Source organism: Tripterygium wilfordii, chromosome 13 (assembly GCF_013401445.1).
Source record: "Tripterygium wilfordii isolate XIE 37 chromosome 13, ASM1340144v1, whole genome shotgun sequence".
NCBI classification, from domain to species: Eukaryota; Viridiplantae; Streptophyta; class Magnoliopsida; order Celastrales; family Celastraceae; genus Tripterygium; species Tripterygium wilfordii.
The window spans coordinates 2,841,217-2,855,870 of record NC_052244.1 but is presented as its reverse complement, the minus strand read 5'-3'; the positions used below and the strand labels follow the sequence as shown (position 1 = coordinate 2,855,870).

General features: G+C 37.8%; 2 protein-coding genes across 2 annotated transcripts; one reads left to right on the top strand and one right to left on the bottom strand.

Annotated features, from left to right (window-relative positions):
- Positions 1-32: 32 nt before the first annotated feature.
- Positions 33-3,708, top strand: LOC120013804 (ubiquitin-like protein 5). The gene is made up of 2 exons (XM_038865738.1): positions 33-318; positions 3,474-3,708. Exon 1 carries the CDS (start codon positions 92-94, stop codon positions 311-313), a length of 222 nt encoding a protein of 73 aa, XP_038721666.1. The 5' UTR covers positions 33-91; the 3' UTR covers positions 314-318; positions 3,474-3,708.
- A 4,374-nt stretch (positions 3,709-8,082) lies between these two features.
- LOC120013192 (auxin response factor 18-like) lies at positions 8,083-11,961 on the bottom strand. The gene is made up of 5 exons (XM_038864925.1): positions 11,947-11,961; positions 11,101-11,752; positions 9,844-11,008; positions 8,453-9,342; positions 8,083-8,359 (listed from the first exon to the last, which is right to left on the bottom strand). Exons 3-5 carry the CDS (start codon positions 10,948-10,950, stop codon positions 8,290-8,292), a joined length of 2,067 nt encoding a protein of 688 aa, XP_038720853.1. The 5' UTR covers positions 10,951-11,008; positions 11,101-11,752; positions 11,947-11,961; the 3' UTR covers positions 8,083-8,289.
- Between the last annotated feature and the right edge of the window lie 2,693 nt (positions 11,962-14,654).

Here is a 14,654-nt window from a genome sequence, read left to right as displayed (position 1 = left end):
CTAATCCCGAAGACCGCGAGAAAGAGAGAGAGGCATCAGGCACGTTGACTGGTGAAATTGGGGATTCGGTTTTTCTTTCGAGCGAGCGAAGATGATCGAGGTGGTGCTGAACGATCGGCTTGGGAAGAAGGTGAGGGTGAAGTGCAACGAAGATGACACGATCGGCGATCTCAAGAAGTTGGTGGCTGCGCAGACCGGAACCAGAGCTGACAAGATAAGGATCCAGAAGTGGTACAATATCTACAAGGATCATATCACTCTCAGGGACTACGAGATCCATGATGGCATGGGCCTCGAGCTCTACTATAGCTAAATAAGGTTAGTCGGTAGGGTTTTTAATCTAGTCATACTTCTCTGTTTTTTATGGTTTTATTAGGGTTTTTGAATCTTAATTAATAAGAATCTGGGTACGTGCTCTGCGTTGCTTTTGGTGGAATCGAAATAGTGCGTATAATTTTCTCTGCTTATTTTGGTTTTGCAGTATGATTAACTGAGATGTATGCCAATTATGTTTTGTTTGGAGTGCTCTGTTTGCAAACTTACAAGTTCGTTGTATGTCTCTATATACGTGCTAAGAGCCTGTTCACAGTGGGGTTTTCTTTTGAACTAAAGTAGCTTATGGTTGGTAGAATCTATATTTGCTTGTTAATGCCTTATCTGTAAACCATGTGTTTATGGTCTGGTATGTCCTTAACAATTGTACATGCTTCAGTATTTGTGTGCTCATGTAACTGGATGTCATGTTTTCTGGCTGTTCTGCAGATTATGAGCATAGTTCAAACACACTCTGTCGAGTAAATTGGATAGTCCTAAGATTGATTCTGCTTTGTGTCGCATTAGAAATCGAAGAGTTCTTTTGAAACTTTATTGGGATCTCAGGATGCCCTGTTGTTGTTTTTATGCGCACCTGTCTTTGGCAGATATGAGATATGTAGATAAATAAGATGGGGCTCTTGGTGCCTAGTTTTCTGTGTTAATAATATCTACACTTGGTGGTTTATCTTCTATGAATTGCATAGCATGGCTATATTGGGCCATTGGATTTAGACTTTATGGTTACATATGCAGGCGTTCTGGTTTTGCTCATATAAATTTTATGGTCATAATTATTCTTTTCTAAGTTGAAATTTAATGGCGACACATCCTGTCTGTGCACTCATATACTGTTTCTTGTTAGAGGTAATTTTGTTTAGTCTTCTCAAATTGATTTGAGATTCAAGATTGAAATCGAAGTTGAACAGGTTTTTGGTTACACCAGTTTCTGAGTAGGGCAATCTTGCAAAAGTACGATAGTTTTCTGAATCTATAATATTTTCACTCCTTCATCATGTACACTATTTGAAGTAATTTGATTCCCCCGCTTATTTTCTCGAGTTCCCTTGTCTCTCTTTATCATGCTCTCTGCCCCTGCACCTGCCCCTGCCCCTGCCCTTGCCCCTATCTCTGTTCCTTTACGGCCACCCATTTAAAAATCAGATGAAATCTTTTCCTTGAGATTTCCAGTGGTTAAACAGAGTACATTGTTGCTTGATTTCCTGGGTCAAACTTTCTTTAACTGCTGTGATATGCAACCCGGATATGGTAAGAATCTTTATGTGATACTGGTTATAAAGTACAATATTTAATCCTCAATTTTTGATAAGTATATTGATACATGTATCCTGTGTTCTACAGTATTGATAACTATGGAATTGACTTATATGGTATATTCTTTAAGAACTTTTTGATGAGCACGAGGAAATATGAGCTGATGTATGTGCTAGAAAAAAATGTGGTGTTAAGGTATTTGAGCTGTGGCATTTTGCGCACAAATTTTAGGAGAGGTCGAACCAATCTACGTTAGATTAACTTGCAGAAATGGGGTTTTTATAATGTCCAGTGTTGTCACTAGGCGCTCGCCAGGCGAGGTGAGGTGCAGCCTAGGTGCCTCGCCTGGCTTCAGCCAGGCACAAGGCTGGTGGGGCACATCTAGGAGAAATGGGTTTGTTTTTTAAGTTTTTCTTTTTTAATATTATTTTAAAGAGACTTCTAGACCTTGATGGATGCTTTTTTAATATCATTTTAAAGAGACTTCTAGACCTAGATCGATGCTTTCATAAGTCTCTCCTCTCGTAAGTCTCTCCTCTCTCTCTCGCACCTCTCTGATCTTTATCTACTGTGAGGTATTTGTTCTTCAACTGGTATGCATATCGGTTGATCTTCATCCATGTGTCCCTTTGCATATATATGTATGTGTTCCGTATTCTCTTTGCTTGATAATCTGAATTGAGATCCTGATTTCTTATATCTATTTGTGGTTTTGGTATATTAAAGGTATACTTTTATATTCATATATATGTCTGATTGGATAACCGTGCCTTATATATGTATTGATATAAATATGTGTGTATGATTTGGAGAAATTGCACCTAGCTTCACTCGGGTGTGCGTCTAGGCTTGCGCCTCGGGCTTGTTTGTGTTTCTTTCGGTTTCATTGATAGCAGAAGAGCCTTACTCTATAGGGGCGCTAGCGCTTTACTAATAGAATCTCAAGTAAAGGGGCCTGACGTAATGTAATAGGCTTCTACTCTAGGCTCGCTTCGCTTCTCTTCAAGCTCCGCCCCTTATTGAAAACTAAAGCGCTAACGCGCCTTATTTAGTAAAGCAACCTTTCGCGCTAGGCGCTCACGTTTTTTGTCTGGGTGGAAGCTGGCGGCAGGGTTTGCTTAACCGGACTGGTCGTGCGCCTTGCGCCTTTGACAACACTGATAATGTCAATAGGCGTTTCCGTTTATGCTCTGCAGGGTTAATCCCTAATCTACTGATCATCTGCTGCTGCATTGTCCTTGGTTCAATATTTTTTGTGTTGGATCATCTGCATGGGAAAGAATTAGGAGAACCTTTGGCAATAATGAATCTGATGTAGTTACTCACACTTGATGATATTTTGGTCTACTTTAAAGCTTTGGTGCTCTTAAGTAATCGGTAACAATCTTCTATTGCTATTGCCTTTGTAGCCTTTCGTGCACCTCATATTTTCGAGTATTTTAGTTTGAAGACGGATTTTCAACATATAAGCTTTAGGGTTAACTAGAGTACTTCTACAAAATGAGGAAATTTTCAAATTTTTATATGCTGAAACAAAGGAAGTGTATAGCTGCAGTGCACCCTTCATCGGTAATCATTCATATTGCAATTTGTTGAAGCAACTGACTAGTTAGTGGTAAGTGATTTGTCTTTTGTATTCATGGGTGCTGAATAACCTCCCCCAATGACACCTTGTCAATATATTAGCTTCTCACTGGTTTGGCTGAATCTGATATGCTTCTGCATCTCCATCTTTGTGATTAGTATTGGGACTCGGAAGCAAATTTGTTGGGATATGCTGATCAAAACTAAATGGATATGCTTATGCATCTATATCTAACAGTGGCATTATCCAGCCTTTTTTAAATAGATGTACTTAATAGTGCTCTCTTTTTTTTGTTCTGCAGGTGTCATGCCATATGCCAAATAAGAAAGACATAACGAGAACAGGATCACTGCTGGATTTCTGTAAAGGAAAGCTTATGTTGCCATTCTTGTATGTATTAAACTGTCCTATTGATGATCCAAAAGCACAATATGCCCACTAGTGTTATTTTTAATTGTATGTTATATACATTGCATATATGAATCCTTTCCTTCCATCCGTCTTAATAGTGAGCTCAAGGCAGTGTTCAGTATTAATCGTGGTTATGCTTTATTGCTCACTTTTTTGGGGTGAACATTTTTGTGCATGTGGCTTTATCAACCAATCTTTTGATATTGGGGCCAACTGGCCGAGTTCCACCAGCCAAAAGAATCGACAGGATAATAAGTTCTTATGGATTTATAATTGTGGAAAAAGGGGGGAGGTAGGATCAGGGATGCTCTTATAGTCTGCATTTGGTGCCCTAGTTTTTTTTTTTTTTCCCCATAAAGATTCCACCCTTGTAGCGATTATCTCAAAGGGCATCTAAATTGTAGTTTTGTCGACTCGAGTTGTAATGACAAAGTTTACCTTACCATGAAGCAGTTAAGAGTAATTAAGGTATTGTCTGGCACACAGATGGGGCTTCTGTGATTTAGATAAGCACACGTATTATCAAGTGTGTGATTGAATCATGCTGTTGAGGTGAGTTGATGTCCATGCTTGTTGCGTTTTAGTAATTGTGAACTGTAATTTAAGGTGGCTGGGCTGGGGATTGTGTGATTAGTTGAGCATCGACAGTACTATTATTGGATTGATGCGGTTGAGGTGAGTTGGTCGTACCTTTCTATTTGGTGCAGAGCGTGTTAGCTTCAGAGTGGTCCATTTGCCTTTTTGAGTAAAGACAAAGAGGGATCAGAGGTAGCTGGTCCACTCTCTTTCTCTCTCTCTCTTATTATAACTTTTTGGTCTAGAGGTTATCATCTTTCGCACCCAATAGGCCAGAAAAACACACAAAAAATGGACATTACGTTAGTCAAAGTCCTGTGGACTATACACCTATGGGTGACCTATATGAGTCGAAAGAAGGCGAATGTCGTTGTACCCGAATTAGATTTGCCTAAGGACCCCCCTCTTTAGTTGCTTAAATCTGCTGCTTCATTGTTAACCCTGTTGTCTCTTTTGTCCATTAATATTTTACTTTACATAAATGATAAATAGCACCTTAACAGCCTTGAGGAGCTACTGGTTTCTTATATATGGGGGCTACCGGGCTATGGGGGGAGGGGACCTATGACCTATCTTATCTTGTAAGCCTGAGTTGGGGGCCCATTCCATAATCCATATTGGACCCTACAAAACACTGCGACTGGGAGTTTTTAACTTTTCTTAAAGAGAAAAGGTTGTTCCCAAGATAACACGAAAACACAGTCAATAGTCACAATCAACAGTGGGACGTGTCGGTATTGCCATACACACATTATCAACGGCTCAGTCTTTTTGGCAGGCTTTCGCGAATCTCTGTCCTTCATTTGTTGAGGGAACTGAACGTCCTCTTTTTGGGTAAAATCTAGGACCCCTTCGATTAAAAGGAGAAAGAAACACCACATGTCAGTAACAGTAAAGACTCACTGTTCACTTGCATGCTTTGCATGCATGTTGGCCCTGGCACCTACCATCCACGTTCACGATAGAAAAGATCGAACTGAAAATGATTTTGAAACTATCGAGCATAGGAATTAAACTTACGATCTCCTATATTTACAATAAGTTATTACAGTAAACATCACAATCCCAACCAATTTTTTTTTTAAATTACTTGTCACGATGGGTACTCAAATCCCAAGCAAATAGGTGATTGAATGTGGAGGACGTACTTGGTTGTCTCCATAGACAGTGCCATATTTCCCGTGACTTGGATCTTTCAAAACAACCAACCCACTTTTTTCCAAATAAACTTTTCTTTCTTTATTTCGTGACTACCAGTTGCTTCTTGACATAACTCTAATTAAGCCACACTGATTAACTAATTAATCGTATAAAATTACAACCACGTATGAAGCAGCAAAGACCACCTTGGTACACAAAGCTGGACTGGGTACTGAAAACAAAGTGATCACCATTCAATTTAGCCCTCAAAACGACACTTCGGGAATGGTTTTGTCCCCCCAACCCAACCCTAGTTGGCTTCTCTCTCTTTCTGTGATTTTGACTCGGTTTTTAACTAGACAAAATTTGTATGTTTGGACTCGGATTTCGAACATATAACTTAATATCCAAACTTAATTTAAATTAGATCTGACAAATTCGATCATCTGAATCGGACAGAACTTTGGCACAACTAGTATATATAAATGGGTGGTTGTTGTTATAATTTAACATCTTTAATTAAACAACGAAGAGACAGCTGATAGATATCGTGGATCAAACGTTATCAGTAACATCACAAGATCTGGTCTCCGATGATGCTTGTGCTTTGGGATTGTCTTGTTTGTCGGTGATCATGAATTCTACGTACCTTTTCCAGCAAGAACCACATTAATTAATATCACTAATTAACTCATTAATTAAGAGGAATTAATGCATTCATTCATGCACACAACAATATTGCTCATCGTACCAGTACCGGCTACTAAAAATTTAATTAAAATTTTGCTTTACATAAACCCCATTCGATTAGCACACTAAGTACAAGGGGGACAAAAAATCATGTTAAAACCCGGTCGTATGGACCCAAACGGCAGGGAAGATGAAGGATGCTAACAATGTTGAGTATTGATAAAAAATAATAATAATAATGTCTATTTTCGAGTTTGATTAGAATTATCAATTCGAGTTTCACTGGAATTAAGTTTTATACAATCTTATAAATATGTAAGGTATAGAACAAATATCACAAAGAGAAAGTAAAGTAGAGAAAATTTGATGAGAAATCTCTTTGGTGTAATTGAATTTTCGAGTAAGAGAAAATTTAACGAGTGTTTAGTTGTAATAATTTTTCATATAATGAATTTTTTTGGTCGTCTCTGACAACAATCTTGATTTATTTTTATTATTTTTTTTCTATTTTAGAGTTTTTTTTACGTATTGTTAAGATTTTCATAATTTTTATTTTAATTTTTCTATCATTAATGTGATATTTCTATTAAAGAGGATCGGGGTCAAATTTTCCAACAAACAAAAACAGCTCGCACATCGAAACGCCGCAGTCCATGCATGGCTCCTCCTGCTTACGTTAGCCACACGTGAATCGCTTCGTCCCCATGGGGCCATGTGGGGGTCCTTTAAACACCCTCACGTGTGGATTGATTATGATTGATAGGCGGAACCATGTGTTTGTTTTCTTTTTTTACTCTTGTTTCTTCACAAAACTAAAACATTGACTTTGTGTCCCAAAATTATGTTGTTTTGGGATCCCAATGTCTTTTGATTTTAATAGAATAGTTAACAAAGTCTATTATCAATATTAATTAACAAATCCCTTTCTTGCGCCATCAAGGATGGCACATTTTATTAATTATTTTTAGCATAGTTAAGAAACAAAAAAATGAGACTCTTACATTCGAGTCATTAGTTTAAGTGATAAGGATAATATTTTTATCATCTTGGTGATCAGATTTCGAATCCACATCCTCCGTTTCAAAAAAAAACGAGACATTTAACGGTAAAGATAGTGTGTCTTCCATTGTTAACCATGGTTTGAATCTCATTTGCAACAACAATACCTTATCTAAGGGGGAAAAAAAGAAGAAAAAAAGTGGGTAGTTGTTGTGATTGGGATACTAATGCCAACCACTTCGTAATAGCGTAATTGGTTATTTCTCCAGACTAAGATGTAAAAAACTCCCACTTGAGGTCGGGAGTTTAAGTTTAAGTTGACGCCTAGCTTGTCAGACGAGTTTACGCATGTCTAGCTTAGCCCAAATTTAGACTTAGTAGATTGTCCAAAGGCCTGAGTTTTTCTGGGTTATAAAAAAGAAGAGACTATAGTTCTTTGCCACATAGATGGCAGCATTTTATTAGCTGGGAATCATTTTTTGATGATCTCTAAGGATCTTTGTGTGTCGTGTGAAACATGTGATTAAAATATGATATTCCTTGACAGACCTAGCTTAGAGGAAGAGGATTGGGTCAAGTCAGCTTAGTTATGCTTTGCAAGCTGTGATTAGACCTTCAACCACCATTTGCAAACCTTTTTAATTCATGCACGCAACAAGTGTCTTCTTTTTTCTTGGATTATACTTATATAATATGATCATTTGGGAAGAAATTTTTTGGTTTCTTCTTCTAATTCTTGATTATATTAGAGAATAATTCAAAATTTTCAACTAGAAAATTGTATAGATCCTACTCCATATGATCATAAGGTTGAGTCCACCCCTGATAATGGTCAAAGATGGACGTATAGATGAGCGCATTGTAGCGCAATACGTGTAACCCTGAAAACTTAAGCATCACAAGTTGTAATTTCTAAACACACGATCATGTTGAAACACCCAGCCAAAACATATTGAAGATATTTTCCGCTCAAGACCACGGGTTCGCACAAAATTATTCTTCATGGCCATACACGTCTATAATGTGAGAGGAGCTGAACTTTATTTATAAATCACTCTATTAGATTATGCTAAACGTATGTGAGATTTTTAGACTTAGACAAAAAGTTTTCTTTCTTTGCAATGGAACAAAAAACAAATTACAAAATTCAAGTAGATATAAATTAAATATAATCAAAAATTTGGAAGAGTTCCTTCCTTCCACAGGATCAAAGGAAGAAAAGATGTCAGCACTTGAACACATGAAAACGATCAAGAGCTTCTGCTGTACATCTGAAAGCAGGGGGCTTATTATTCCTCTCTCTACATTCCTACATTGTCGCTGCTTGAATCGATAAGAATCGTCAACCTTTTGGCTGATTTCATGAACTCACTGCAAAATTAATAAGAATTTAATTAACAAGAGACCAACAAAGGATGAATTATACAAATTTTTCTTTCACAAAGTCATTGAAAGGATGCAGACCTGAAGGGTTCATCTCCAATGTGCTTGACTGCACCAGCAACGTCGCGGTAAAGGACGTTGCCTAGTGTTTCAGAGTTTTCTACGCTGAACATGTCTGCGAGCTTTCTGTACAATTCTTCGTAAGACCCAACTGATGAAAGATCGAGGGTACGCCCAATGTTGTCCGGTTCCAAGAAAACTTTACAGTGACCAATCTTTAAATTGGATTCAGATTCTTGACATTTATCTTTAAACCATTGGAATCCTTCACATGGAGAAGGCTCTTGTTGGCTCCGCTGATGAAGAGCAGACCCGGAACAATCTGAAATATTCGCCATCTTATCTAAATTCCCTTCAGATGAACTATTTCCAGAGCTGTTGGAGATTTGTTGCTCAGTAAGTATTGGTTGACCAAAGAGGATGAGTTGGGGTGTCTTCACGCCATCAGATTTCTTTGAAGTCTGAATGGAATTTGACATGGTTAGCAAGCAAGAAACATCCTCACTCATACCAGGCTTTTGAACAATGGGGCTAGTGGAGACTCTAGGCGGTGTTGTACCAGAGTGATCAATTGGCAGGAAACCGGCCTGAAATAGACCCGAGTGTAGTTTATTGAGATGGATATCTGATAGAGATAAACCATAATGAGCATGCCTGGCTCCCTGCATGCCAGCAAGAGAGTTGTTGGGTAGACAACCGAAGGGGTTGTTAGGCCCAACGAGGTTTCCGGTAAATGTTGGGAAAGGGAGTTGGCTGTCGAGTGAGAAATCTGGATGTTGAGGCAGTCTCAACTTCTTTCTCGGTGGAGAAAATGGGGAGAGATGGATGGCCGGCGTGTTTGATACCAATTCCACCAGCCAAGGGCTAACGCGCTTCACATTTTGAAGCAAATCTGGCTCATCCCACGTAACCTGCAACGTATGTGATATACTGCTAATTAGGATACAACGTAGAGAGACAAAAATTTATCTGGGCAAGGAATCAATGAAAACAAGACGAAGAACATTGAAATAGCATCATCATTCTGCAAGAATTATAATAGTAAATGCATTAGAATGCCTAAAGCACTTCAAGCAGCAGTGTACGACGAACTGTTTGATAACAAATTGATGCAGCTGATCTTATAGACGAGACAGTTATGCCGATGTGCCTACATTCAACAATTCAAATTCCATAATCCGAGCTAGTATGACATACGTCTGATGAAAAGAAGTGGCCAAAACCTCATCCACAATAAAACTAAAAAGAAGCTGAGCTTGTTGTACCTATAATCTAGAGAATTAAAGATTCTCCAGCACTGCAAGCACCCAATAGTACATGCTAATACACTATGAACTGTTGTTCAGTAAATCGGAATCAGTAAATACTTACACAACTTAGTCCATAAGATAAGTTGAAGACGATGAAAGTACCTGGAGAAGCCTCCAAGGCGAATCAGGCCAGCGAAGGGGATCAGCGACTTGAACAGAAGATATAGTTCCCATGAACCAACTGATTCTTGAAGAATCCTCGGTCTCAAAAGGCATCTTAAACCTCATCCCCGAACACCATCTGATCTGCATTGCTGCCTTCACCAGCGATGCTTTCACGCAGAACTCAGGTGTACTTGCTCGCGGATAGTAAACAACCTCAAAAGGTTGTCCACTGGCCGCAAGTGTTGCAGCCTCAATAACTGATTCAGGCGTCACTTTCCCTTTCCCTCCCATTCCCAAATTCGAGCTCGAACCATTCCCATTTCTCATCATCTTATTCTCATCTTCCCTCAAGAAGGCCGAGAACCCTCCGTAAGGGACAACACAGTTCCCATTCCACCCGGATGAACCCGATTCAGGGCCACCCCCAATTCCCCTCTTAGCCCTTCTAATCCCAACACAAAGATCACCATTTTCAGCTCTCAAAAACACAATTGAATCACCAGCTACAAGCTTCTTATCGTTCACAAAAGTACTCCAACCTGTAGTCAACAAATGCCTCCGAGGAGTCCCCCTATAAATATGCCTAAACTTCCAAGTCTCTCCATGGACATCCTTGGCCAGAATGGTCTGCACTGGTGGATCCGCCGAGTAATCCAGCCGGGGGAAAATTGTCTCCGCACAGTACCGCGGCACAGAGAATCCACCACCATTATTTGCATCAGATTGAGTCAATGTTTTAGCAAATGAAGCCAGCTTATCATGTCCTTCAGACCCACTAATCCTTTCTATCGCTTCATCATCAAAATTGGGTTCATTGCCATTAATGGGTATCAGCCTAATCTTGGCATAGACCTCGTCGGTATCTGGATCCGCCATGAATTTGAGGGCGGAGACTCTGCAGAGAATGTAAGGAGGGACTCTGGGGCAGGCCCTGAAATCGATGGACCCAAAGGAGTGCTCTGCGTGACCTTGAGGGAAGTAGAAGACCTTGGCGTTCACCGCCGGCATTTGGACCATGCCGCCGGCGCAGGCGTGCCATAGCTGAGAATCCAAGCACTTGTCCACATCTTTCACTTTCTCTTTTGAATCCATGAAAGTAATCATTTTATTTTTTAGTAACAGAGAAAAGTTTCTTCTTTTATCTCTTCTTCTTCTTGAGCATCTGGCCAACCATATAAATCTCCAAAATTAACAAAATCTAATCAATGAATTTGAAATTGAAGGATTAAAACAAGTCATAAATGAACTGCTTACCTGTTCACAGAAGTAAATTAGGAACCTTTAGAATCCAAAATCCCCATAGCAGATTGCCGTTTGAAACAGAAACCAAAGCCAGACTCTGTAATTCCACAGAATCTCAACATTTATTCATCCTCGCAATTCAATTGTCTCAATCTCTTCTTCATTCACCAAAACCAAAACCAGAACCAGACTCTGTTACTTCTTCAAGAGCTTTGAATCCCAAACCCACGTATTCTCAAAACCAAGAACCAATCCTTAAGAGGGTCCAAAACTCCCTGTGAGTTCACAAAAACTTGATTCTCTAAAACCCACAAACAAATCTTTATCTCCACCATGAAACATCAAAGATCTACACGAACACAATCTGTTTTCTCTAACACTAACACCCCTGTTCAATCCCAACACTGTAAAAATATCACCAACAAACCCCGCAAATCTCTCTCTAAATCCTCCGCCAAAACAGAAGAAAGAAAAGAACTGGGGAATCTTATTTGTGGGTTTTCAAAGATTCAATCAAAAACCAACAGAAAAAGAATCGATGGCCGACAGTGAAGAAGATGGAAAGGCCATAAACTTCAACACAGAGATAATAAAAAAGAACAAAACAGCAACCTTTTGGATCATGCAAGAGGCCAAAAAGCACACGCACGCTTAATAAAGGACCCTGAAAACAAAGAAATCCATAAATATATTACTAATACAATTACAAATACAATACAAACACTCTGATTATGGAGAAAACTTATTAAGAAGTATTTGGTAGTGGCAGGAGTAGTAATTGTAGACTTTGGAGTGGCATTAGTGTTTCTTGTCTCTCTTTTTTTTATGGGTTTTGATTATTTTAATGAGATTTCTTACCTGTTTCTTCGGATCTGAAGAAAACTGTCTTCAAAAACCAGCAAAACAACAAAGATCTTTATTAAGGAACCTATCCAACTTCCACTCTTTTATTAATATTTTTCTTCTCTCTTTGAAATAAAATATGTATTCATTAATTCCTTTGCTGATTAGTTTTGGATTTCTTTTTCTTGTTTTTAATTGAGTGTTTCTTTGATTGCTGAGTCTCTGACTTGACCAGACAAGTTAACCAATGAGAGGGTTTGTGGTTTTGTACTTGCACAAATGGTTGGAGTCAAACCAGGGTAATCGAAGGATCAGTTCTTTTGGTTAAACTAGGAGTCTAATGTCGTGTAATAACAGAGAAGATAGATAAATGTGTCTTTTTTTTTTGACCCAACACTCTGTTTTGGCCCAATAAGTAGTAACCCAATTGGCAATAGTTGTTTCTTTTAAAAAAAGGTTGTGGGTTCAAGGTTTACCATGTACAAGATTTGTTCATATTTCCTCTGTATGGATCGGGGAACATTTTATAGCGGATGAACACTACTATAATCACGCCAATAGGGTTTGTTATGCTAATAAACGTGACTGAAGACATGTTATTGAATCATTAGCCGACTAATTAGCCCTTGACGCACATAAGATATTTATCAGTTAGTGCATAGAATTGTCACTATGGGACTCATCATATACTTTGTAGACGAATCTATGAATCTTCTACAATTATGCAATGGTGAATTATTCATTTTTGTATGTATACTTCATTTTTTAATGAGGAAAGTGGGAAACTATGCAAAGACACGGTTACATCGGACTCCATCCTACATGATAAATTGCGGGTACGTGAGTCTCTCCGTCTCATACATACCAGGCAATTACAAGATTTTAGACTCATGGGGTGGTTCCAAAGAAGTTTAGTGGAGATGTAAGTTTCGACCCATGTGAGTTGTGATGACAATGTAAATGTTATTTTTGCCAATAGAGTCACTCTGCTTTCTGTCACTTGTGCCTTGACTCAGAAGTAAAACCCTAATTCTTGCCCCCTTTATATTTTCCTCTTCAATATTTTATTCATTTCCTTCTCTGCCCTTTTTTCTCTCAGGAACAAATTATTTTACTGTTATTACTACTTACAACATATTCAGAGTAAATAATTAACTGAGATTCTGTTAATAAATGCTGCAACACTCATACATTCTATATATAAAGAAGCACTCTCTCTTTTTATCAGAAAATGGTAATTAGGTCAGAAAGCAAACTGTGCCTTGTTACCTCCAAAAAAGTGAAGCAAATTAATAGTGAATTGAGAGTAAGTCTACACGTGCTTATAAAAAAAAAAGCAAAGAAATTTCCGAACGGGATCAAGAACATGCAAGATGTACTCAAATTTTATCTGTCACATATAATATGTGAAGAGCATGTTTTCAATAATTGAATATATGACTCGTGGATTGTAGTCTACACTTCGACTATCGGATCACATGTTCGCTCGTGAAATTAACATATAAAGTCAACATGTAAAGTTAATAATTGAGTCTTTAAGATATGGTTCGGTGAGGAACACAGAATTTGCAGAGTCAAGTCCAACCTTTGAATTGAATACATGATCCTTGTCAATCTTAAAACATTTTTGATGTCCAAAGGTTATAACTCTTGAAACTTTTAGCTGAAGCATCTTGAACAAGTTCATAGTATTTGACATACAACAAACATGTTCCTCTCCTGATTACAACATCGTTGTTTCTTAACCACCCTACATATATTACACATATATAACCCTAATGTTAATGACTATATATATATATATATATATATATATATATATATATATTCTCAATACCCAAATGAATACAAGTCCAATTTGTTGATGCAGATAAACCACATGCACCCAAAATTTGAATTCAAAACTTTTTGTAAACAATATTTAATTTATTGGGGTTGGAGCACCATATCAACAAATGACGTGGTCACGTTGGGTATTAGAAATTGGCACGGTGTTTCAGTATCACTGAAATATTTTCTCTTAATATTATTAAGTGATAATAATAAGGCCGTTAAGTGTTAGGTAACAATAAAAAGAGACCCATAGAAATGTTATTGTTACCAAGGACGACATAGAAAGAGACCCATCAACCATAAAAAATGGGCTCCCAAGCCAAGGAAGAAGGGACCAAATGTACAGGAGATGATCATATAATAGTGTGGTTGGAGCTAGTACAAACAACACTACCAACACATGACTTGCTTATCCCCCACCACCCCCTCTCCAACATCATATCATGCATTACATTACAACACAAAAACATGTATCAACTAATTCTATCACTAGCTCCACTTCTTTTATATATATATATATATATATATATATATATATATATATATATATATATATATATATATATATATATATTTGAAAGGCTTTGATGTGTCAATTATGTTGCTAAATTATAAGAAACATAATTATTTTGATTGATTTGGACCAATCATCAAAGAATAAATAGTCAAAATTTAACTGTCTTTTCCTTGCACTAACCCAACTACTTCAAATATTCACAATAGTAAATCAACGTCTCCTCAACCAACAACCAATAATAATACACATAAACAAACAAACAATGATAGGATAGCGAAGTTGACTCTGGTAACTCTTTGTTAATACAGGAGGGCATAAATTCGACTCCTACATCCAATAATTTTGACGTTATTTCTTTGCATGGGTCAAAAGC

Coding starts and splice junctions, on each gene's coding strand:
- LOC120013804 (XM_038865738.1), top strand. CDS start 92: ATGATCGAGGTGGTGCTGAACGATCGGCTTGGGAAGAAGGTGAGGGTG.
- LOC120013192 (XM_038864925.1), bottom strand. CDS start 10,950: ATGATTACTTTCATGGATTCAAAAGAGAAAGTGAAAGATGTGGACAAG. Junction 9,343..9,843: donor CGCCTTGGAGGCTTCTCCAG/GTACTTTCATCG, acceptor CATACGTTGCAG/GTTACGTGGGATGAGCCAGA. Junction 8,360..8,452: donor ATTGGAGATGAACCCTTCAG/GTCTGCATCCTT, acceptor TTAATTTTGCAG/TGAGTTCATGAAATCAGCCA.